The sequence below is a fragment of the Chanos chanos genome, chromosome 3 (assembly GCF_902362185.1).
Source record: "Chanos chanos chromosome 3, fChaCha1.1, whole genome shotgun sequence".
NCBI lineage: Eukaryota > Metazoa > Chordata > Actinopteri > Gonorynchiformes > Chanidae > Chanos > Chanos chanos.
In genome coordinates this window covers 18,386,319-18,408,986 of record NC_044497.1, presented here as the reverse complement: position 1 = coordinate 18,408,986, position 22,668 = coordinate 18,386,319, and the positions used below count along the sequence as shown (strand labels likewise).

Here is a 22,668-nt window from a genome sequence, read left to right as displayed (position 1 = left end):
TGTGGGCATCACAGGGAATGCTGAGTGCTTCTGAGATGGTGTGTGTCACATGGTTAATGGATGGCTCTGCAGGGGAAGATAGGCGAAGAAGCAGAGGTGGAGACGTCCTTTTTTTGGGGGTCGCTGTGTATTTTTTATGTCTTTATGTCTACTTGTCTTTGTTGTGTATGTGAAATAGGGTGATTTTTATTTAAGTCCTTCAACAAACGGCATATGTTAGACCAGTGCAAGTATTTTTACATTATATTTTACATTGTAAAATATAATGTAAACGTCATTATTTTGTACTAAGATTACGTTAAATTATCTCTGTGACTGGGCATCACTAGGCATAGTTGGAGTCAGGGTTGGATAACAAACTCTTTCTTCATAGATGATGGTCATTGCTGTATTGATGATTCCTCTCAGATGCTAGCCAGATTGCCAGGAAAACCTGCTAATCAGTTATAAAGTAGCTGAGTGCATTATGGATACCTTCTGTTGATTATCACTCACAGACTTCCACCAGTCTTTTGTGCCCCTGGCGTTTGCAGCAGTCGATTGGTTCATTGTTATGTTCCAGGACCCCACCCCTCCCTCCCCCCACTGCACCCCCTGTGTATGTGTCTCCTGTCAGGCTAAATGGATTAGCATAAGCCCCCATGCTGGTCTGTATCACTGTCTGTTTTGTTACCTTTGCTTTGGGTTTATCTCTTGTCTTGTTCAAAGCTCATCTCCCACTGTGAAATGTCAACCTTGTGTGTTTGTCCTCTTAAAATCCATACTCCAGGAGTCCTGCTCACCCTCATGAAAGACTGTGGTTTTTCATCGCTGCTTGTCAGGGCCATGTATGTCACACTACCACTCTTGCAAAATTCTCAGACGTTTACCCTTTGGACGGAGGATAGAACTCTCTCTCCAATAGGTTATCTTCTACAAGAAGACTGGATCCTATCTGTAAGCTTTGGCTCTACATGTGTTATGACATGTAATATCATATTTCACATATTCAGTGAAAATGAATTCATTCTGTGAAAATTCAGTTTTCACCAAATGTTGCCAAGCATATTATATACTGTACAATATCTGGCGGTCATCAGTTTAACTTAAGCAGATGAAATGGTCACATGAAATGGTTATGTATCACACAGTAATGCACTCTAATGCTGGGGTGTTGAGGCCTAAGAGTAAGGATACTGACTTTGTATGGAAAGCTACATTCATAAGATCAGTAGAGAGACTGAACACTTTCACTGTCTTACTTGAGGCTGTCCTCTGTCTTTGTGCCAACACACCAAAAGCATTTTGTTCATCAATCCCTGTTTATTTCCACATTTCAGTCTAAGTACACCACCCAACCTATACAACCTAATCAAGCATTAGTGGGTTTCTTTATCTTTCTGCCCAGGCTTCAAAGCCCCAGCTGCCCTCAGTTCTCACCTGTCCACACTTCCCACTCCTTTCTGGGGGCCCCACATCTGCCTGCAAGCTGTTCTCCAAACACTCTCTCTCTCTCTCTCTCTCTCTCTCTCTCTCTCTCTCTGTCTCTTTCTCTCTCTCTCCCTCTCTCTCTCTCTCTCTCTCTCTCTCTCTCTCTCTCTCTCCACACTGTTGATGTGAGTCAAACATATGACCACCTCTTATATGTGTAAGTTTATAGAGTTCTCTTCTTGTCGTTTTCTGCAATCTTCTGGCTCATTTCGATTTGATTTGATGGTGTTCGATGACAGTAGTCATGTGGCTTGCTTGGATTTTTTCTTCAGCAGCACATTTTGTACAGAATCAGTTCAGTTTTGTCAAAATCAGTTATCCCCCCCCCCCCCCCCCCCCCCCCCCGCCAAAAAGTAGGACATTGAGACAAGACAAATGCATGATAGGATTTGTCATCTGATGTTGGAGGACCTCAGCCTCAAATAACCAGTATCTAACTGGGAATGTGTTGGTCCCATGCAAAGGCTTAAATGACTCTAACAGTTAGCATGGCGCTGCCTCACAGGCTTTGAAGCCCACATGTCAGCGATAAAGATCAAGCAGGACCTCTCCTGATGCTGGATCAGCACGTACGGGGTCCTTGTCTGTTATTGCCTCCACAGCAGCCCTGCCCTAACTATTCATTGGAACCAGCTCCCACTGGTCAGTCTGCCAATGCATTGTACATTGCAGCACACTTCTGGCCCCTTGTTTTTCTAGCTACCCTCATTAGCGGCCCCCTAGGCCTCACGGCAGCATGCATCTTGATGAGCACTTTAGCTGCTCTGTGTTTAACTGTCATAGTGCATTAAAAGTCTGGCAGTGGGAAACGCCATGGTTCACTGAACAATTCGTCGCTCTGAACTCATCACATTGCTCAACTCATTGCTCAGCAGAAAAAAGAACACTTTTTTTTCTGCGCTCTCTCTCTCTCTCTCCCTCTCTCTCTCTCTCTCTCTCTCTCTCTCTCTCTCTCTCTCTCTTTACCTTTTTTTAAAATTTGGTTTATTTTCAAGAAGAACAAACAAATACTTCCCGTTGCCATAGCTTTTATCAATTTCCACAGCAACCGTAATTTGTTTGGCCTGGACTGAATGTCTTGCGTTCCACTCAGGGTCCGTGGAGCACAAAGGGCACAGACAGACAAGGCGAGCCGCAGAGCTGGGGCTAGAGCTGAATGGTCTACTGAACCCCCCCAAAACTGTGTCATTAAAATGGCAGCTCGTTAAGAGGGTCCAGGCGATGGCCACAAAGAGACCGCGTTGTGCCTGCAACCCAACCCCCCACCCCTCCCACCCCCTACACACCCCTAGCACTGACAGTGAAGTCTGGGTAATGTAATGCTGGTCACTTAGAACAATTACTGTTGGCAAATGTGTTCTCCAAATTTAGTACATGGATGGATATTGTACGCCAAAGATAGCTCGGTTTGTTACATTCAGAATAGTGATGGCTAACGCTAATTCTGTACATTTGACAACTGTACATCTGTACATTTGAAAAGATGACTGAAATCCTTACACTTCCTGAGACAGAGCAAGACTAAACACAGTGGAAGTGAATGCCGTTTTACTGACAGAATAATGGCTTACCTAACCATGAGGAGTGGGATGCTAGCCCAGAACTCCCTGCACACATTCTAACACACAGAACCCTGGTGTCTATGGGACATTTGTGGCCTTTCCCCCTCCTTTGGTGGCTGAAGGTTGCTGCTTTGACCAGACTGTTTGCGAAGGAATGTAAGTGCTTCATTTTTCTGTGAACAAGAGAGGGGGGTGGGGGGTGGGTGGGAACAGCAGTCCTCTGAGACCAGTGTCCCTCTTCTCCTGTTTTGGTCCTCCTGTCTGGATTGGAAACATATGAGCTGACACACAAAGAGCCAGAGGGACCTGTGCGTCCTCAGGCTTCTGCTTTGAGTCCAAATGGAATCCAGAGGCGTCGCAGGCTCTCTGTGAAAGCGTCTGAGGGTCCACGACCCCCGTCTATTTTCCTCCTCAAGTCTGGTTTCCATTTCTTGTTTGATCTGCTTTGTCAGGTTGTACTGCCCTTTTAATCTAACTGAAATCCCCGTCAGAGCTCTCGGTCTCTCTGGTCGTCAGATGTGTACTATCACGTGCTACTACACTGGGGGGTGCATGAGGCCTCACTGTCTGCAACCACCTTGATTTACTCATTTGAGACTCCTGAGTTGGGCTCCAAGAGGTGTTGGTTGGAGGTTGGTTGCCCATCTTTGGGATTTGGGATGCTAGCTGATACAGGCTGTGAGAAGCAGTGAAGTGGGTGTGGGTAAATGCTTAAGGAGGTTGAGTTGACGGAAGTGTTTGTCATTCCTTTGAAGTGGTTTGCGGGTGGAATTACTACTATTCCTCCAGAAAACAGGGACTCAGTAGCAGGAAAAGCCTAAAACATTAGCACATGTTGGTTAGCTTCATGTCGAAGCTTACAACCTGTGATTGGATTCCTCTAGGCTTTGGCTCGTCATACGTACTGTAAAAAAACAAACAAACAAAATACCCAACACCAATAGCGCAAAAAAAACCCCACACCAATTTAAGGTCTACACTTGTTTCCTCAGCACAAAAGAATGTTTAAAGAGGTTTTCCACAGGGACAGTGGGTATGACAGCACATAAAGAAGAGGCAGAATGACATTATTTCACTGCACTGTCTGCCCCATTCGTACTCCTGAATGAATTTTGAAATTAGATTGGCTTCATCAAGTATATGTCAAATACATTTGCATCATTAAATTGGCTATGTAAATGTCTGAAGGCAAATAACTGCAGGCTCCTTACTGCATCTTTAGCACACTGAGAAGGCTATTGTAGGAGATGATGTTGTGGTTAGGTCTGGCAGCCACTGACGTTCAATGGCCACTCTCTTCCTTTGTGTGTGACTCACTCTCTTACCCTGTGTCTGTCACAACTTTTATGGCCTCGTAATGAACTCAGCATCTCGAAAGTGAATGGAAGCCGTCAAAGGGAGAGGACAATTGTTTTTGTTTTTTGTTTTGTTTTTTTTTTTTACAAAACTTCATGTAGCCATGCAGCCATGAGAACAATATTGTCGCAAGTGCAGAAACACGCTTTGTAGTGTGTTAATATATAGTGCTTCAGACAGACAGACTTCAGAACCAAACACAAAAAAGAGCTATGGAGCCAGCCCATTAAAGCTTGATCCCCGTTTTATCAGATGGACAGAAGGAGAAGAATCCTGGTCTGTCTCTTGTCTGCTTCACAAACCCAAACAGGGGATAGAAGGCAGAGTCCGTCCAGACACTCCTGTCTCAGGGTCCAGTGACTCTCTCCAGAGCTCCTTCTCAGACACGCTGCAGACGCCGCAGACAATGCTAACGCGGCGCTCAGTGTGTTTCATCCCCATCAATACCCAAGTGGCATTTACAAGGCAGAGGTTAGGTAGAGGGGAGAAAGAGAGAGAGAGAGAGAGAGAGAGAGAGGGGGAAAAGATGGAGGGACAAAAAAAAGGAACAGAAAAGAACAGATCGAACAGAGCTGATGAAAGGAAGAGTCTCGGAGGAGACGCAAATGGAGGAGGGCTGAGTCTGGGCTGAGATGAAAGCCCTCCATTCCGATAATGATGATATTTTCTGAAGGAGCCTAAACAGATGAGGATATGTTTTTATAAGATTCCTGAAGTGTCTTCTGCTCTTTGTGAATGTTGTAAGCAAGCTGTTCCCTCTCTGAGACATTCCCTCTCTGAGACTGATCTTTCAGACACCCTAGTACCTATTCAAGAGTTATGTGAACGCTACTTTTTTGTCGCCATAGATTGTTTTATTTTTAGGGCTTCATTATGTTAGAGTGCATGTATGTGTATGTGATTAATCGGGAGCATAAGTGTGTTTCATGACAAATTTGTCTCATCTTGTGAAGAAACAGCGATGAACAGAATCTTTGAGTGATTAACAAAATGTTGTTTCTTCTTCCACTACTTCCTTTGATGTACATCATTCTTCCTCCATCCATTGTGGGTCGGTTGCTATGGCACCCATATGTGCTCATTTGCCAGAACACTCCAATAGCCCAAGCACTCCTAAAAAAGAACACCACACACAAAATATAACTTGAGCAGTTCTTTTTTTTCTTTTTTTTTCTTTTTTTTTGGTCAATTTCTTATCGCAAAAATAAGAAATGATATACAAGATGAACTTACTGGTAATGGCCATTTCTGTTCCTCTATAGATTGTGTGCTCTTTATGTTGTTTTCCAACCAACATGAATGAAATCTCTTAAAACCTTAATTTCGTGCTTGTCGAATCACAGTTCTGAGTATAGTCTGTGAGATAGGACTAACTGCTCTCTGTTTCTCTCCCTGTCTGTTCATCTGTCCATCTCTCTCTCTCTGTCTGTGCGTCTGTCCATCTCTCTCTCTGCCTTTCGCAGATTCCTCCTGCTGTCACCATGCTGCAGAACTCTCTCAGTGTAGGGAAGCGTGTGATCAGGTAAGACAAACACACATGCATCTCAAACATGAATCTTCATTTTTCTCAAAGGAAAAAATATATGTCATTGTCAGTTCAAATATCTTATGCTGCAACTCCTAAAATAACCATGGCTTTCTATTTTGCTATTGTTGTTAATATGTAAATCTGTAGTCCTTCTCAAACCCAAATTTAGAATTTGATCGAGGTTCTTTTTTTATGATGTCATATGTACCAATGCTGCCCCAGGTTGGGGATTCATTTTATTAGCTGTACTTGTCTGAAGTTCTTGGGGGAAAAAAAAAAAAAAAAAAAAAATATATATATATATATATAAAGCATGTTTAGAGGCCAGTTCATCATTCTTATGGAAGAAAGTGAAAGCCGTGTTTGAGAGAATAGAGAATACATACTTTATTTACTGAACAATGCACTCTGTGTGAGACCCAACTCAAATACACAGACCGTTTGGAAGAGAAGTAGTGCGATGTTTTTTTCTTCCCCCTCTCCTTTGAAGTTGAGTGATGAGAGAAAGGGAGAAAGAGAGAGAGAATAGAAGTTTGCCTCACTCCCTTTTTTACTGAGGAGCAGGTGAGGGCTCTCTCTCTCTCTCTCTCTCTCTCTTTCTCTCTCTCTCTTTTGCCTTGTGTCTACATCTTATTCTTGTTGATGGCAGGGAGAGAGTGTGTTGAGGGCCAAGCCGGCTGTCATGAATTCATGTCCCGCTTTCTCTGCTCTGAGACACCAAAGACATGAAAGAGACATTTGAAAAGCTTTTTTTTTCTCCCCAAAATCAATAATGGGCGTACCAGTGGCATTGCTGAAACTGGGCAGCCCTTTTTCAGCAGCACCTCCCTCCACCTCCTCATCTCAGTCTACAAAGAGAGTGTCCCATTCATAGTACAGTGCTAGGCCCAGAGAAACAGCAAGGGAAGCCCCCTCGTCACTACTGTTGCACCTGCCAAATAAAGAGAGAGAGAGAGACAGACAGACAGACAGAGAGATAGAGAGAGACAGAGACAGACAGACAGACAGAGAGGGAGAAAGAGAAGAGAGACTTCAAGTGAGGAGGAACAAGTGTTCTACAGTAAAAGAGTGGGAGAGAGTGAACAGAGAGTTTAGGACAAGCAAATAATGACATCTTGTTAGAGTCGGGAAGAAGCAGTGGTACGTCTGTGAGAGGGAAAGAGAGGCAGGTTTTGGAGCCGAATTGCAGGCTTGTGTGGCTGCAATCACTCTGAAATCTTGTGGCCTAATGGATGCCCTGGGCTTTGATGAGACCAGGCAGTGAACAGCGTGAAATAGAAGGGCTCGTTCGTCTTTAGGGGAGTCTGACTAGCACCCATCATTTATTTATCCCTTCAGAAAGGAGAGAGAAGTTCCCTGAACAGACTGGATGGGCCATTCCTTTTCACTCTTCTGGTCTTTTTTTTCTTTCTTTTTTTTTTTTTTCCTTTGGCATGCTGCACATTTCCTTTGATAGGGCGCCAAGAACCCGCTGCATGTCAGCTGCTCTTGTTACCAAGGTAAACAGTACAGAGCATCTTTTTTCCTTTACTTCTTTTTTTCTTTTTGACTGTACAGAATTACTGTACAGCGGTCCACATCGTGTAAGCCCCCCCCCCCCCCACCCCCCCCCTCATTACTAACAACTTTTCCATACTAATTTATTTATTGATTGATTGATTTACTTGCTGATAATTCAGCAATGTTTCTCAATTGGCAGAAGCATGTATGCTATGTCTAGGATGATTTTTGCAGAGAAAGCATGTATCATTTTCCTCCTTTTCTTTCTCTGCTCCTTGTCATAGACTGTTTAGGTATGAAAAGTTCCCCAAGTTCTGTGGCAATAATGGATGGATTTAACACTGTCTCCCCCCCTTTTTTTAACCATCAGCGGTTGAGTTTGTTTGCTGAGTTGGGTCTCGTGGACTGTAAGCCAAAGCTTGGTAGTCCTGAGACACTGAATCTTTCTGTCATTTGGAGAGGCTTTCGAAGTGGTCGTCCAGTTCCTGCAGCTGCAGGGCCAAATGAAAAAGCAAACAACTCCACATCATTAACTTTGCTGTACAGTCAGCCTGTCTGTGTTTACTGTGGGTTAACATTCTATTTATCACTGGAGAGGTCTGAGAACTGTTTTTTTTTGGGGTTTTTTGTGGAGACTGTGGTCAAGATATTTGTTATATTGTCAGTGTCATAAAATGCTGAAAGATGAAAGATTAAAGCTCCTTTATATCTGAAAAGGTTTAAAGGAAGAATTTATATTTGACCATAATTTAATCAGAATGTTTTTAAAAATGCCATCTCTTTGCAGCTTGCAACTATTAGGAGTGAATCCCGTTTGAAGCACCTTCTACAGCGATTACCAAGTTACTGCCCAGAATCTATGGTAAGCAGAACTCATGTGTCTTCAAACAGAGCCGTAAATCATATGTGATTTTTTTTTTTTAAGTTGTCGCTGTGACAACACAGGAAGTCTTAAATCGGTGACCGCTACTCCTGCTCCCTTCGCCTGCCTCCGTGGCCCTGTGATCTCACCTGGCCTTGGAAAATAAAGTATCAAAAGATGAAGTCTGGAAACCAGGGCTCAGTTCTTTTCCACCCACATCCGTAATTACAAACCTGAAATGCCAGAGTAGAGAACATGCAATTACAGCCAGCCTCTAATTAGCCACTAGGGCAAATACTTTATTTTATTTGGACATATGTCTTGCACTAATTTGCTCAAATGGATCTGAATGGATTTTTTGGAAGTGGCTGCGAAACTTTGTGTCCAAGCCAGGTTCCGTTTCTGGCATGTCTAAGCTGATTTGAGGAGCTGGACCACTGGTAAAGATGGGCATTGAATGTAGTTGTGCTTGGAAAGGGAATTTGAAAAAGTTGTTTTGATCCTGCCATAGCAAACCATGCTTCATATTTTGTGTTATGGCTGTGGGTTTTTTTTCCCCATTATTCCATCGTTAACCTTATAAAAGAGAGTGATGTTTTCTGACTTTGGTTCAGAAAGCACAAATTGAAGTATTTTCCATTCAACCCGAACCTCAATAGTTTATTTTTATCTTGTCATAGCCCAGACTTTGTCAAAGTGTGCTCTTCATCCTTTGTGTAACTCAGTGTATTTCCTGCATCATGTGGAGGTTAGTTCTGTGTGAGCTGGAGGTGCAGTCAATCCAGAAATATCTCACCACAGGACTTTTATGAGTTTTATCGTTTTTCTTTGGTTTTCTCACATTCATATACTCTTAATTAAACCAAAGTAATATTAAGAGTAACTCCAGAACCCCTACCCCAAAGAAATTAAACAACACCATCACTAACAAAAAAAAATCTTTCTTTCATTCCATAGTGAGTTTTGAAGGGCTTTTGAGGTTTAAGAGTGCAATTATTTTTGTAGGCTCCCTCTTAGGCCTTAGTCCAGGCAATCAAATTCTTGGGACAATGTACAAAAATGTGTGAAATGGACTGGGAAACTGCAGACCACAAACTTTCTCACCCAGTGTGAGTTACTGTCAGCCAATTTTAAAGCAATTTGGTTGGAGAAAGCACTCTCTCTGAAAGGTATTTGGTTTGAATCAAGGCTCAAAAGAGTTTCTGAGTATCAGTTCTGGATCAACAGACATTGACACATTTACATCTTGTAACAAATATGACAGCAATGTCGTAAAGGTGTAGAAAGTCCAAAAGACCTTAAGCTTGTCTTTCCTTGATTCCAACATCCCAACAAATGTCCTGAGTTAAGTGGGCCAGTTGAATCTGAACGTTTGGTGTGGTAAGAGTGTGTTATAGCCAGGATAATTAAACCAAAATCATTATTTTCTTAATCACTTTTGTGTGAGTTGACATGTTAATGTCAGAATGCATTAACATACTGTGATGTTGCACTAACCTTTCTTTCTTTTTGTAGAATGAGCTTTGGATCTGCATCAATTCGACATTACCTGGTAAGATATGTGTAGGGGTGTTAGTTAAATCCACCTGTCTGCTCTCTCTCTGTGCCAGCTGTAAAAGAACAAGAGAGGATTTTTTGAGAGGTTCTGAAAGCTTAATGCCTCCCAGATGCAAGGAAAGATCATAGCTCATATCCATCAGTTTTCATCTAACCATACCCATTAAAAGCCATCAGAGCTTTGAAGTTCTCCATGACAAAAAAAAAAAAAAGACTGCGCAGTACATTATGTTTTATCAAAATAGTATGTGTATGTATTTTTTTGTATATGTACTGAGGTATTTTGATGAAATCCAGCAGCATGTTGCTAAGAAAAGGGGGTGTTGGTTAGAAACCAATTATTTCCCCATGGCCCTTGTCCCTTTCACAGTTTTTCTAATGAATCAATTAGTCCTTGGTTGTTCTCCAAGTTTTTTCTAACAAATAAATTAATCTTCACTCGTTTGCAGGGGCATCAAGGAAATCGGAAGGTTGGGTGGGACTGGGCTGCTGTGAACTGGCCATCTCACCCGAATGCCGTCGAGAATGCAAACTGGTAACGATTTCAGCTTTAAGAAAACAATCTATGAATAAATAAATGAATGAATAAATAAATAAAGGGAAGAGGAGGGGAACTTATGTCTTTTAGTACCTTTGTTAAAACCCCTGCCGAGTCATTTGAGACATATGAAAGATTGATACAAACACAGAATGTTGTTGTAAAGGGAAACGTAGCTATTTTAAAACATCATTAACACTGAGGGATCAAATAGAAGTGTTATATTACTGATGTTGTAATTAAAACAATAAAATAAAAAACTTTCTCATATTTCTTTTTTCCTTGTGCTTTCAGGCATCTTCCAAGAATGATATCACAAAAATATGCAAGACAGACACTGAGGTATGAGAAGAAAAGAACTAAAGTCACCCTGCATCAGTGCTAATGCTTGTCATTCTCATCTGACAGCTGTGTTTATTTGTATCCAAATACATTTCAGCGCTTTTTAGTATTGTTCACAACTTCAAATGCCACAATAAAAATCAGTCATAAAAATGGAAAACATTGTGTCTTAAGAAATGGCCCTGATAAATGTGCATTACATCTTTATGATTCATTTCCTGCAAGGTGAATGGTTTCCTAAAAAAAAAAAACAGATTAGTTCAAAGAACTGACCAGACACTTAAAAAGAAGCAGTAACTCATCCTCTCTTGCCTGTCTTTTTGAAAAAAAAAAAAGAATTCTTGGAATATTCATCAAAGGGTATCTCTCAAGTATGATGACTTTAATTTCTTCTCATTTGTTTGTCCTGTCTCAAAAGACTGTTTATTTGCTGGATTCTCCACTTGTCTGATATGTGGCTTGAGCAGTATTTGTCTTAACCTCTGTGTTGAGTGATAATGTTGGTATTTCCAACATTATTTCCCCCACCCTTTATTTGAGGTGGTTTCCTGTAAGAGTCAAACTCCTGGGGATTGCTATTTCCATGTCCTGTTTGGATATTATCTCTACACTTTACATTTAAAAGATTTTGAGGATTACAAATCAAAATGTTCGTGGCTGATATGAGAAGGAGTGAGAAATTTTTTAGTGTTTGAGAATAGAGTCCAGGAAAAATTCTACAGTATCTTTTTTCTAAAGCGAAGATATGAGTGAGTTTCTTGCGGCTAAAGATTCCTAAAAGTCATTTGCAGCACAGACAACTTCAGAACAAATTTACCAGCAGTGTTTGCTCATTTTAACTTTATTTGCATGTGGGAAACTAGTAAAAGACACCCTGCAAAATCACTGACCATCCTATTCATTTAAAAAGATTAAAAAAAAAAAAAAAAAAAAAAAAACATTTGCTCATTCTCAAGGATTTTTTTTAATTAAATCGGGCCCTAAGAGTGAAGCAGCAATTGAGCTATGACTTTGCGCTGCTGTGTATTCGCTCTTTTTTTATCCTCCTCCCGCCTGCCTCTCCTTTAATCTGCCTCCCTTTCTCATTCCAAACAAACAAACACAGCAGCGGGCATAATGTTTGCTTTGGACCAGACTACCTTCAGCTTTAAGGCTTCCACTGCTTTCATCTTCAGCCCTCCGTTTGCGCGAGTTGTCAGCGTCTGGGCCAAAACATGCAACAGTCTTGGCGGAGAAAATATTCCCATAACTTTTTTTTTTTTTAAGTTGTTGAGTGTTTTAAAGTGAGGTGTTTATGACAGGAGGCAGTAAAGGGCATGGTGTTGTCAGGCCCAAAGATGGCTGGTTCTCTGTGCCGTAAGGATGTTTTTAAGGATCAATTTGGTTTTTTTTTTTTCATTTCACGCAGTGTTGTTAAGCAATGAGAGGATGGCTCAGTTGGAGTGATTCAGCCATAAACATTTTATTTTAGCTCAAGATTACGTATTTCACTGTCTCTGGTCACACCTTTACCTATAGTAGTTTCAGACATAACAAACGTCAGTTATCAATGTAGACAACTAGTGTTACTCAAATATTTTTTTCTGCTTCCCCCTTTGTTGTGGCTGAAAGTTGCTTTAGCCAATCATGACTTATGTTAATCTTTTGATCTCATATAGAAGCCCAGGCATTGTTTCTCTGTCATAATTCTCGTCGCTGTACAACTGTTCATTGTTATTTTTTCTCTATTTATGCAGAAACCACTCTACAGCTGCATCACCAAAAATGAAAGTAAGTGTCATGCTTCATAAACATACATAGTACAAAATAATTTTCACGTCTGGAGCAGTGTGTATTTCACTGAAAAAAATCATCCTGGCGGCTGGCTTAAAGTGCGGGTTTGCACTCAATCTGGAACATACAATCCTCTGAGAATGAGAAATCTGCATAATAGTGTCAGTTCTGTGAACTGTGACCTCTCATTGAAAGGAAATGAGGAACCCCTGTGCCTGTCCAGCCATGTTTATGTGCCTGCGAGGCAAGGTCGTGACCCCTCGTCATCCGGTAGACATTTTGGCTGTCACTGGAGTCACTGGTGAATGAAGTGCTTATTTGTACTCAGTGCTGCTGTTTGGGAGAATAATGCCCCACAGACAACCTCACTGACTCGTCATAGACTTCCTGTCCAAACCTCCTACTTTTACAATGCAGATACAAATGATTTTGACCGTCTGTCAAGCTATCCATTCATCCTCAGTATAAAATAGGATGCTCTGTGTGTGTGTCTGTGTGTGTGTGTGTGTGTGTGTGTTTGTGTGTGTGTGTGTGTTTCTACCCAGTGGGTTCCCTATGCTGCAGTTATGCAGGGAGACACACAAACTGCCGTGAATACTGCCAGGCCATCTTCCGCACAGACTCCTCCCCTACCGCCACCCAGATCAATGCAGTCAAAGATTACTGCCAGAGCATCAGCCCACAGCTCATTGGCTGTGTGGTCAACTACACCAAATCTTACCCAATCAGGAGCCCTATTGACAGTAAGTATACCACATCACAGCCAACTGAAGCTTTGATCAGTTAAGCCATACCCTTTTTCATGAACTGTATGAAAATGTTACGCCACAATCCAGCACGTTATTGAGCAGTTAAACTAACAGTTTACTCATGTTTCACCTTATGTCAGTTACTCACGTTTCGCATTATAAGAACGTCAGTTCTATAGTAAAACTCTGGGCTTGTTGTTTACAACACTGTACTCTGGAATTCTAAATCCATCCAGTATAGGCATCCTGTTCTAGTGCCTATATGTTGGGAAACCCCCTGGAAGTTTTGACATCAAAGGCTTAGATATTCTGGACCTACACTACCTTACACTACCTTCTAGGTAAATGTTAGGATCTTTGACATGTGACCTCTTTGTCCTGTCCCAGGCCTGTATTGCTGTGACCGAGCTGAAGAGCCCCACTGTCAGACAGCGTGCAAGCGCATTCTCCGCACCATGAACACAGAGCATGAGATCATCGAGGGCCTGATTGCAGAGTGTGGCAGTCAGCCCCTCCCACAGGATCCACTCTGGCAGTGTTTCCTGGGCAGTGCACACCCCCCCACCAAAAGTGACCCAGAGACCTCACCCACCGCCAAAATGGACTGTGCCAAGCTGCACTGCTGTTCTAAAGCCAATACCTCACTTTGTAGGTCAGTAGGCCTTTTACCTCTTACCTAAAGGGGCCACACAACAGCTGAAAAGCTGGTGAAACAGGTCAGTAACCCTGTGTGCACTAATAACAGGGAAGAAGCAAGGCAGAGTTTCACTTATATAAGAGTTTCTCTAGTATATATTGACCCTAAAAATCCACTGTCAATGTTGTGCCGTTCTGGCTGGCACATTGCACCTTAGTAATTACCACATTTTAAAATACCAGCTTGTTGTTACATGTAAGATGGGAGTATAGTCTAACAATTACCTGTGCCAGTGTTCCACTGTGCAGTCCAGTTATTATATAAAAGCCTAATTATCAAGGACGCCGAGTATAAAGTGGATAAATATTAGGGAGAAATTAATTGGTTACCACCACTGTGAAAGGTTATACTTCTGGGTTAGGGCTTAAAGCATAAAGAAGATATTAGACATCAGATGGTAAATCAGGCTAGTATCCTACACTCCAAAACCAAAAGGTACAGCCATCATGTAAAATTTCATTGCTCTGTGGAGGTTCATGGCATCACTATCTTGGCAATTGTCTTTACATTAACCACACAGCAAGGCTTTTACTTGCTCATTTATTCCAATCTTATGGTATGGCAATGTGATGTCTTCACATCACTGAGGTACTTTTTTCCTTTTAAAAACTGATCAATGTGACATGAATGTGGAACTTAACCTCCCCAGGGACATGTGTCAGGAGATAAGCACAAACTGGGGCACCCAGACGTGGCAGGAGTTTGACCAGCTGTGCGAGTACAACCCCGTGGAAACCGACCTGATCACCTGCCTGGCCGACGTGAGGGAGCCCTGCCAGCTGGGCTGCAAAGACCTCACCTACTGCACCAACTTTAACAACAGGTGAGGGAAATCTCCCAGCACAGTCTCTGGTAAAAGAACACTAGCAAAGTCTCTCTCATGATGATATCTAACTACCAGAGTAAGTTTCTTTCCCAATGTGGGGGTTTCTGTAATAGATGTACTTTGAATGAGTGACCATTTGATTTGATCATTCTCATATTCTCTACTCAAGAGCAGACCAGTATAAATAGCAAGTGGTGAAATTCATGTAAAGTATGGAACAGTGTAACCGTACATTGTCCTCGTAAGTGTGTCATAGATGTTTTGTGCTGTAATGAGGATCCAATTTCCTTGTCTAAAAGTCAATAATTATGGTCTCACTGGTGCCAAAGCCATGATGCAGTGGGTTTATGTACAGCATATTCTTGTTATATACGATGGGACAAGTGGTTTCAGCATTGTTTTGAACGTGCGCCTATCTTTTAGGATCTTAACCCACACTACATCTTTTGTGAGCTCCTTTGCAGTCCCCACAGTCCTAAACGTCAAAAGTTTTCAGAAGGCCCTTTGATTGCATAGAACAATGTATGCGACTTACACAGTGATTTCGTAAGAGTGTCTTCATGTGTCTGGTGGGATAACACTGTGACAAATTTGTAAAGCCTTTGCTAACCACTAAATGACACTTGGAAAAAGCTAGCCCCCTCTTGAGCTTTTATGAAGGACAACAGGCTCGATGCCTGGAAGTTGGCAAAGAAGCCAGGCGTGACAGAGAGAGAGAGAGAAACAGTGGAAGAGAGGGAAAGTGAAGAGCTCTGGAGACCCATCGAACATTTGAACCCGTTTGTTCTCATTTTGTGCGTGTTGGGTCCGGCCTTGGTTTGGAACCAAACTCATTCGAGGCATGATCAAAGAGGATGAACAGAACTCATGGACATTCTGAACTTCTGGAGTGGAAACACCCTTAAACCAGCAAGCATTTTGCTTTGCTGACTATGAGACCTATCTTTTTACAAAATTTCTAGGGACACATAGACTTAGAGCATGTTGAGTGGGTGAGAGTTAACTTTTAAACACATGTATATTGTTAATGTCAGATTCTTAGGTTAGGCCCTCTGTAACAGGAATTTAGTTGAGTATGACATCAAAACATCAAAAATGTCTAAAAGCTCATCCTTTGCTTAATGTAAGGATAAAGTATTCTCTCTGAAATATCCTGCATTTTGTTTTCATTGGACTCAAATGGATGAATCTCCTTTCAGAGGATGATTCGAAGTTTAGGCAAATACACATCAACCTCCATTTCCTTTGAAGGGCTCTTCAGACAGAGGGCTCTGTTTGGCTCCCCTGCGGATTTCAAAAGCTATTGCATCCCACGCTGTGGGCTTCTTGACTGCAGCCACCGCACGAAACACAAACATGGGCATAGTGGTACTTGGGTGTACTAACATCGTCTGGAGCGTTGAAAATGGCCTGGGGTGACGTGTGCCTGTCCTAACACTCATCTCAACTGGCACCAGGGCTGGGATACCGCTAGTGCCACACAGCAAATAAACCCAGTAAATTGGTCTGAAGCTCACTGTGAATGCATGGAGCACAAATACATAAACACTCATTGTACATCCTCTGCCTTACTTTAAGAGCAGGTTCACTACCAGTTGTCTGCCAGGGGTATAACGTACCAGAATTGCCAGAGGGGGGTACTGATATCACTGTATGATGTCATACTAATTATGATTATATTCCATGTTACACCAAGCGTTCGTTCCTACTTTAGTTTTACCACCTATCACAGTAAATCAATCAAACAAGTGACCTACCTCCTAATGTCTATCGCTGAGGGTCTTGGAAGGCATCTCTGAGTTAGTGGACTGGGTTCTATCACATAAGGGCACCTATGCAGTCCTGGGTTAGCACTGTTTTTAGCTTGTTTTGATCAATTTGAGAGCAGAGTCTTCTTTCACTGCCGTATGATCAGCGCTCTTTGTATGAATGATTGTCTGTGTCTTCAGGCGTCACCAGAACACTACTCTGACAGTGTGCTCTTTTTTTCAAGTATATTTTATTTATCCCTGTAGCGAAATGTGTCCTTCTGTGTTGCCCTTCTAACCCATCCTAGCTATTTAGGAGCATTGAGCAGATATGGTGTCACACTGGGTGACCAGCTCCAGTTCTGAGCCAGTGCCTTCGTCAGGGGCAATGGTAGGTGCATATGAACATCACTAACATGCATATCTTTGGGAGGATACCCACAAGAACATGAAGAGAATGTACAAACATCATTCTGAGAGACAACGTAGAACTTGGACTCAAACTCCAAACCTCTCTCTTGTGAGGCAACAGTACTAACCTCTACTCTACCCTAAAAAAGAAAAAGAAAAGATACATCTACTCCCCATCAGGGAATCAAACCATGGTCTCCTGTGTAACAGGCAAGGATACTCACCAATATACTAACTAGGACACAAGCTAAAGAGTAAGAGTTGGTCTGACTTAGAGTAAGCCCTTTGTCTGAGTTAAATTGATGACTTTCTTGTGGTTGAGGCTTAGTCTTTGCTTTTCACTCCATCCCATCTTGCAACAGTAAGAGGGTCCTGGAGCTGGAAAAAAAAGCTGTAAACAAAGCATCCACCGACCAGTTCTTCAGTCATAACCAGGAACCTCAGTCTGAAGATATACTTCCAGACAAGCCCACCCATCACTGCTCCCAGCTGGACCTACATGAAAGGGTCTTTCCCTAGTTGATCATCAAAGAAAATAAAGCTCCCTCAGCTGCAGGTTTCCACAGGAAGTCTCCCTGCTCAAACATTCAGCAAGACGCTGCCTCTGAGGATGTCTCTGCATTGACAAATACTAGTAAACAGTGACTGGTTGAGACTGTGGTGACATCATCTGACACCACATGTCAGAGACATACAGCAAGGTCGTTTCCACAAGCAATACAAATGTGTTTCAAATTAAATGTTTTATCTTTCTGTGAACTTTTATGCAATGCATACGTTTTTATCAAAGGGGAATTTTGTGCATTTCTTTTTTCTTGTGCTTGTGTTTATGTACTTATGTCTTTATCTTTTTTTCTTGTACTTGGGTGTTTATTTTTTTCTTTTTAAATATCTTTTGTTGTGTGGGTCGCATTCAGACAAGGTGTTTTTAACCTGGGAACCATCAGTTCAGGATCTGGATCAAAAATGTTTCATTCACTGCCAGCTGATTGAAAATGCTAAGCTACTGTACTGCATAGGTGCAGATCACAGGTTTACTGACTAGACAGTTTGTTGACCAGCAATATTATGTAAATACATTTCATTGGCTCTCACATATCACATGGTCTCAACTCCTTTTTCTTAACTACTGTCTCACGTCTGACTGTGTTTGTGATATCTCAGACCCACAGAGCTGTTCCGTAGCTGTAACATCCAGTCGGACCAGGGAGCCTTAAACGACTTCAGACTCTGGTCTAATGGGACCATCAAGATGCCCTTCATGAACATCCCAGTGCTCGATATCCGCAAGTGTCGACCAGACATGTGGAAGGCTGTAGCCTGTGTCCTGCAAATCAAGCCCTGCTACAGCAAGTCCCGAGGCAGTGTGATCTGCAAGTATGTCACATCAATCAGGACAAAATCTTTTCCACTTCTGTTTCCTTTTTCAGTCTTGTAATCTTATAATCTCCAGTTGTTTTTGTCAAAACAGTTGTCAAAACTCATGCCGTTTTTTTTTTTTTAATCATAGAATATTCCAACTAAATGTGTAATAGGTTAGGTCAGCGTCATTCAGTTCCTTCTGTGGTATTAGTAATGAAAAGATCACACACGGTGAGATGTAGTTCTTCACAGACTTTTGGTAAACATTTGAGTATTACCTGTTGATGATTGATTTCTTCAAGGCTATTATTTTGGATGGAGCATGAAGGTTTTAACCACACATTAGTGTCCAATTTAAATCAGAGATTTATCCTCAGTTACATTTGGCCTAATCCTAACATTGCTCTTTTATCAACACTTTACTCAATGTAAGTCTTGTGGTTTGTCTGAGTGCAGTGTCTGAGTCAGTATTGTGGTTGTCAGCCAAACTTTGGGTATTTTGCACAATGCTGTCACCTCATATGTAAGACTTTAACACCCCACAATTAAAGTCCTTGGGGCATGATCCTCTTCTGCATGCCGGCAACAAACTAAAACCATCAAGTAACAGAGGGGCACATGTTTGACTTGGCAGTGGCCTCCACCCAATGATGCTTTTAGTGGAGTTCTGTCAAGACATCCCACGGGTATGTTACTGCCAACAGCTTAATTCACAGATGCTACACAATCATGACTTTTTTCCCCTGCGTGTGTGTGTGTGTGTGTGTGTGTGTGTGTGTGCGTGCGTGCATGTGTGTGTGTGTGTGCATGTGTGTTTTTGCACTTTGTCACACCTGTATTTACACTCGACGCTCTGGTATTCAGTGTACTCAGTTTTGGCATGCATGTGTGCTCCGGCATTGTACCTCCGCCAGAGGGATTAGCCCTCCTCACGCAACTCTCCGGGAAACTGTCCTGGAATTGTCTGTATCTCGCTGCCCTTGACAAGTAACACCCCGACACCAGCAGCAGAGGACAAAGGACCCGGTGACAGTGAGTGATAGCAGGGTGCAACCTTAGCACCATCAGTCAGAGTTTGAGACTGTTACTCAGGGCTACCTGTCCCTTCAGTCTTGTCAGAGCAAGCATCAGTGTTTGTATGTGGTTGGTTCTGAAAAAGGGGTTTGCCAATCCATTCAGCCAGCAAGTCTGAAGACAATCTGACATGCTTATGTATGTACATATACGTATCGGATGTTTTTGAGTTACGCCTGACTTCATTTGCTTTGACTTCTTTGTGAGAATGACGAAACTATGTATAATAGCTTTGAGGAACCATTTTTCAATTCTCAGACTTAAAGAACTTCATAAATTAAGAAATGTTGTAAATGGATAATCTTAATCCCTTCAGACTTTGAACACAACTTTGTTTTGATATTTAACACTATTGACCATAGCTGAATGACTGTGGTCATGAGTCACTCTTTTCAATATGAAATCCTCAACATGACTGACAAGAGTTTTTTTTTTTTTTTAAGTCCCACCCATTTTGGCTTGACTCAGGTGAATGCCAGGCATATCTCTTAAATGCACAGGGATGTTATTTTTCTGTCTTCAAGAAACAAAGAAAGAAACAAAGCAACAACATGCATGCATTCCCCAGTTTGGAGCAAGACATGAGCTAGAGTAAGCAGACAGGGTCGGAAATTACACCGCAGGAAGTCAAATCAATTCAGTCGGACTCCTGGGAATCTCACATATGGGCCTGTGGCGGTAAAAGCTGCCCTGAAATGTGTCTTCAAACAAAGGCATTCTCTCTTTCCAAGCATGTGACCACTATATAATGTATACAGGCAACAGGAAAGAGGCTTTCATCTCATCTGTCTGAGCCTAAAGGCCCCGGGAAGCATAGGAATGTGTCGGTCCAAGACTTAGATTCATTTGGAGTGTGTGTTCTCTACGTGTTGTAATGCTATGCTTTCTATACTTGCTTATGTAATTACCATGTAATGAACATTGCATAAAAAAGTAATTACATTACATTCAGTAGGTCAAAGTTTTTGACTAGTGTAAGTTTATATCACTGTAGTGCTGAGATATTAAAGCAAGACAGAGTATGTGTGTCTCATGGTTTCAGCATTAAAAACCTCAAAACAAAAGTCTAGCAGAAGCAACACTTGTGATGTTTAGTGCTGGCTGTAGTATGGAGACATCCATTTGTTTTCCAGCTTTTCTAAACATAACCAAACATTTCTGTTTGCCTGCTCTCAGGTCAGACTGTGTGGATATCCTGACGCAGTGCGGCGACTTCAAACGCTTCCACGGGGACCAGACCCCAGAAGTCATCTGTGACCTTCTGTCCCCAACGGACGACCCCGAGCGCTGCATCCCTCTGCAGAGATACCTCAGTGAGTGTCCCCTTTTCTAACACGCTGTCAGCGCTCTCTACCCCCATTGAAGAAAAAAAAACCATGAAATGACTTGACAATAAAATGCTGAAGAACATCAGTGCCCACAAAGACTAATTAAAGATTCAAGATTAATTACTGAGTCATTGATTTTGTAATCTAGCTAAGAAGGCTCCCATGTCATTGTCTGTGTCATAGTCACATATTGTTCTGGTTAGACTCTCAGTATTACTCTTCAGTGAGTGAAAGTATCGCTCTTTTGTCCTACAATAAAGGAACCCTCTGTGTCCTGTTAACTAATGATTATAACCTTATGCCTCAAAACACTTGGTCCTGAGGGACAAGCTTAGTCTCTTACCCAATCAAATGTCAAACGGCACTGTAATTGTAAAGAATTGTGTACATTTAGGACAAGTGAAACATGGTGATATCTATCTATCTATCTATCTATCTATCTATCTATCTATCTATCTATCTATCTATCTATCTATCTTTCTCTCATTTGATCCACCTTGTTTTGATGACATGATCTCTTGATCTCATATTTCCAAAAAGCCTTTTAGATATTGAACTGGACACTAGGGTTACTCCAGTGTCCAGTTCGGTGATGAAAGTTCAGCCCATTTAAATGAGATTGGTGTCCACAGCTCCCAGTCCCTTTGAGAACATCATCGAGGAGGTGATTCATCCCTGCAACCCCAACCCCTGTCCCAGCAACTACCTGTGTGAGGTCAACAGAAAAGGCTGTCACCAAGGCCAGGACTGTCTGCCTTACTTCTGTGTGCCTGGTACTGCATAACTTAGAGCATAAAAACTGATGCAGAATCAGTGTGTTGTACCATACTGATTTGTACCAAATAGCTGATTTTCAACCATTTCTGGAATTCGTGAAGTGTTTGTTAGATATGTGTTTGTGTGTGTGTGTGTGTGTGTATGTGTGGTGTGACAGGATGCAAGCTGGGCGAGGCGTCTGAGTTTCTTGTCCCGGTGGACGCTCGGATCCAGGTGCCCCTGAGGAACGGGCAGGCGGGCTGCTACGAAGTGTGTACCTGCGGGCAGACTGGGCGGCTAGAGAACTGCGCAGAGATGCCCTGCATTGACACAGCTAAGACCTGTACCGTGGATGGGCAAAGAATGAGTAAGACTGTGATAACTCTCTCCTTATGTGCAGTACTCACAGGGCCACTTCATAAGTAAAGAGATGGCATTTAGCAGTAAGGAAAAATATATACTGAAGGAACAGAAAGTATTTTTCCTCACAGATGTCTTGATGAAAAAGAGCATGGGCAGCTAAGAAATCTGACATACTATACTATACTATGTTATATAAGAAACATCTGCCATCACCTTCTTCATAACATGCTGTGATGATAAAGTTGTGCAGCACCAACAAAGATATTGCTCTTTTTATGACAGACCATCATCATATGAAGGGAAATCAAAGAGCTCTGAAGCTATTTTGATGTTGTTTTTGATGTTATGAAGTTAGTGAAAACCTTTTATGAGAGAGATGTCAAACTGAATGGGGAAACCAGTCAGAACTGAAATCACAGGATCATCACAAAATGCTGTCAATAAGTGGTTAAGAGGAAGAAGACAGTGACATATGACAAAGATGCTTGCTGTGAGGATCTTTGTTGATTGTTGTCGCATTTGTTTCGGTATTTGTTGTTCTGTAATTATTTACAGAAAAAATAACAAGATAATCCAAACTCGGTTTTTGGCTCTCCCCTGCATCTTTAAGCGCTTCGTAGTGAACACTACATTTAAATCAAATATAAAAAGCGACCACATACTGGAATTTCCTTCCTGTGGTCTCTTATTGGGCGGCCTGAAACGTCACAGCCTGGTTGAAAGCAGCCTGAAGCCTCTCTGTTGTGTCCCAGCCGATCCATATGTGTGTATTGTGGGAAGAATCCACCATCATTGGCTACAGAATCTCTGACTTTCTTTCACACTGCCACCTAGTGGTCTGGTGTGTATTCACACAACAACAACAA

General features: G+C 42.0%; 1 protein-coding gene across 1 annotated transcript in view; it reads left to right on the top strand.

Moving 5' to 3' along the window:
- reck (reversion-inducing-cysteine-rich protein with kazal motifs) overlaps positions 1 to 22,668 on the top strand; it is a 36,269-nt gene that overhangs the window by 6,449 nt on the left and 7,152 nt on the right. Inside the window, exons 2-14 of the mRNA XM_030770084.1 lie at positions 5,852 to 5,910; positions 8,204 to 8,278; positions 9,794 to 9,830; positions 10,285 to 10,370; positions 10,668 to 10,715; positions 12,452 to 12,485; positions 13,034 to 13,231; positions 13,625 to 13,889; positions 14,584 to 14,757; positions 18,084 to 18,296; positions 20,532 to 20,668; positions 21,316 to 21,456; positions 21,618 to 21,806. Of these exons, the coding sequence (XP_030625944.1) occupies positions 5,852 to 5,910; positions 8,204 to 8,278; positions 9,794 to 9,830; positions 10,285 to 10,370; positions 10,668 to 10,715; positions 12,452 to 12,485; positions 13,034 to 13,231; positions 13,625 to 13,889; positions 14,584 to 14,757; positions 18,084 to 18,296; positions 20,532 to 20,668; positions 21,316 to 21,456; positions 21,618 to 21,806 (1,656 nt within the window). The remainder of the gene's footprint in view (positions 1 to 5,851; positions 5,911 to 8,203; positions 8,279 to 9,793; positions 9,831 to 10,284; positions 10,371 to 10,667; positions 10,716 to 12,451; positions 12,486 to 13,033; positions 13,232 to 13,624; positions 13,890 to 14,583; positions 14,758 to 18,083; positions 18,297 to 20,531; positions 20,669 to 21,315; positions 21,457 to 21,617; positions 21,807 to 22,668) is intronic.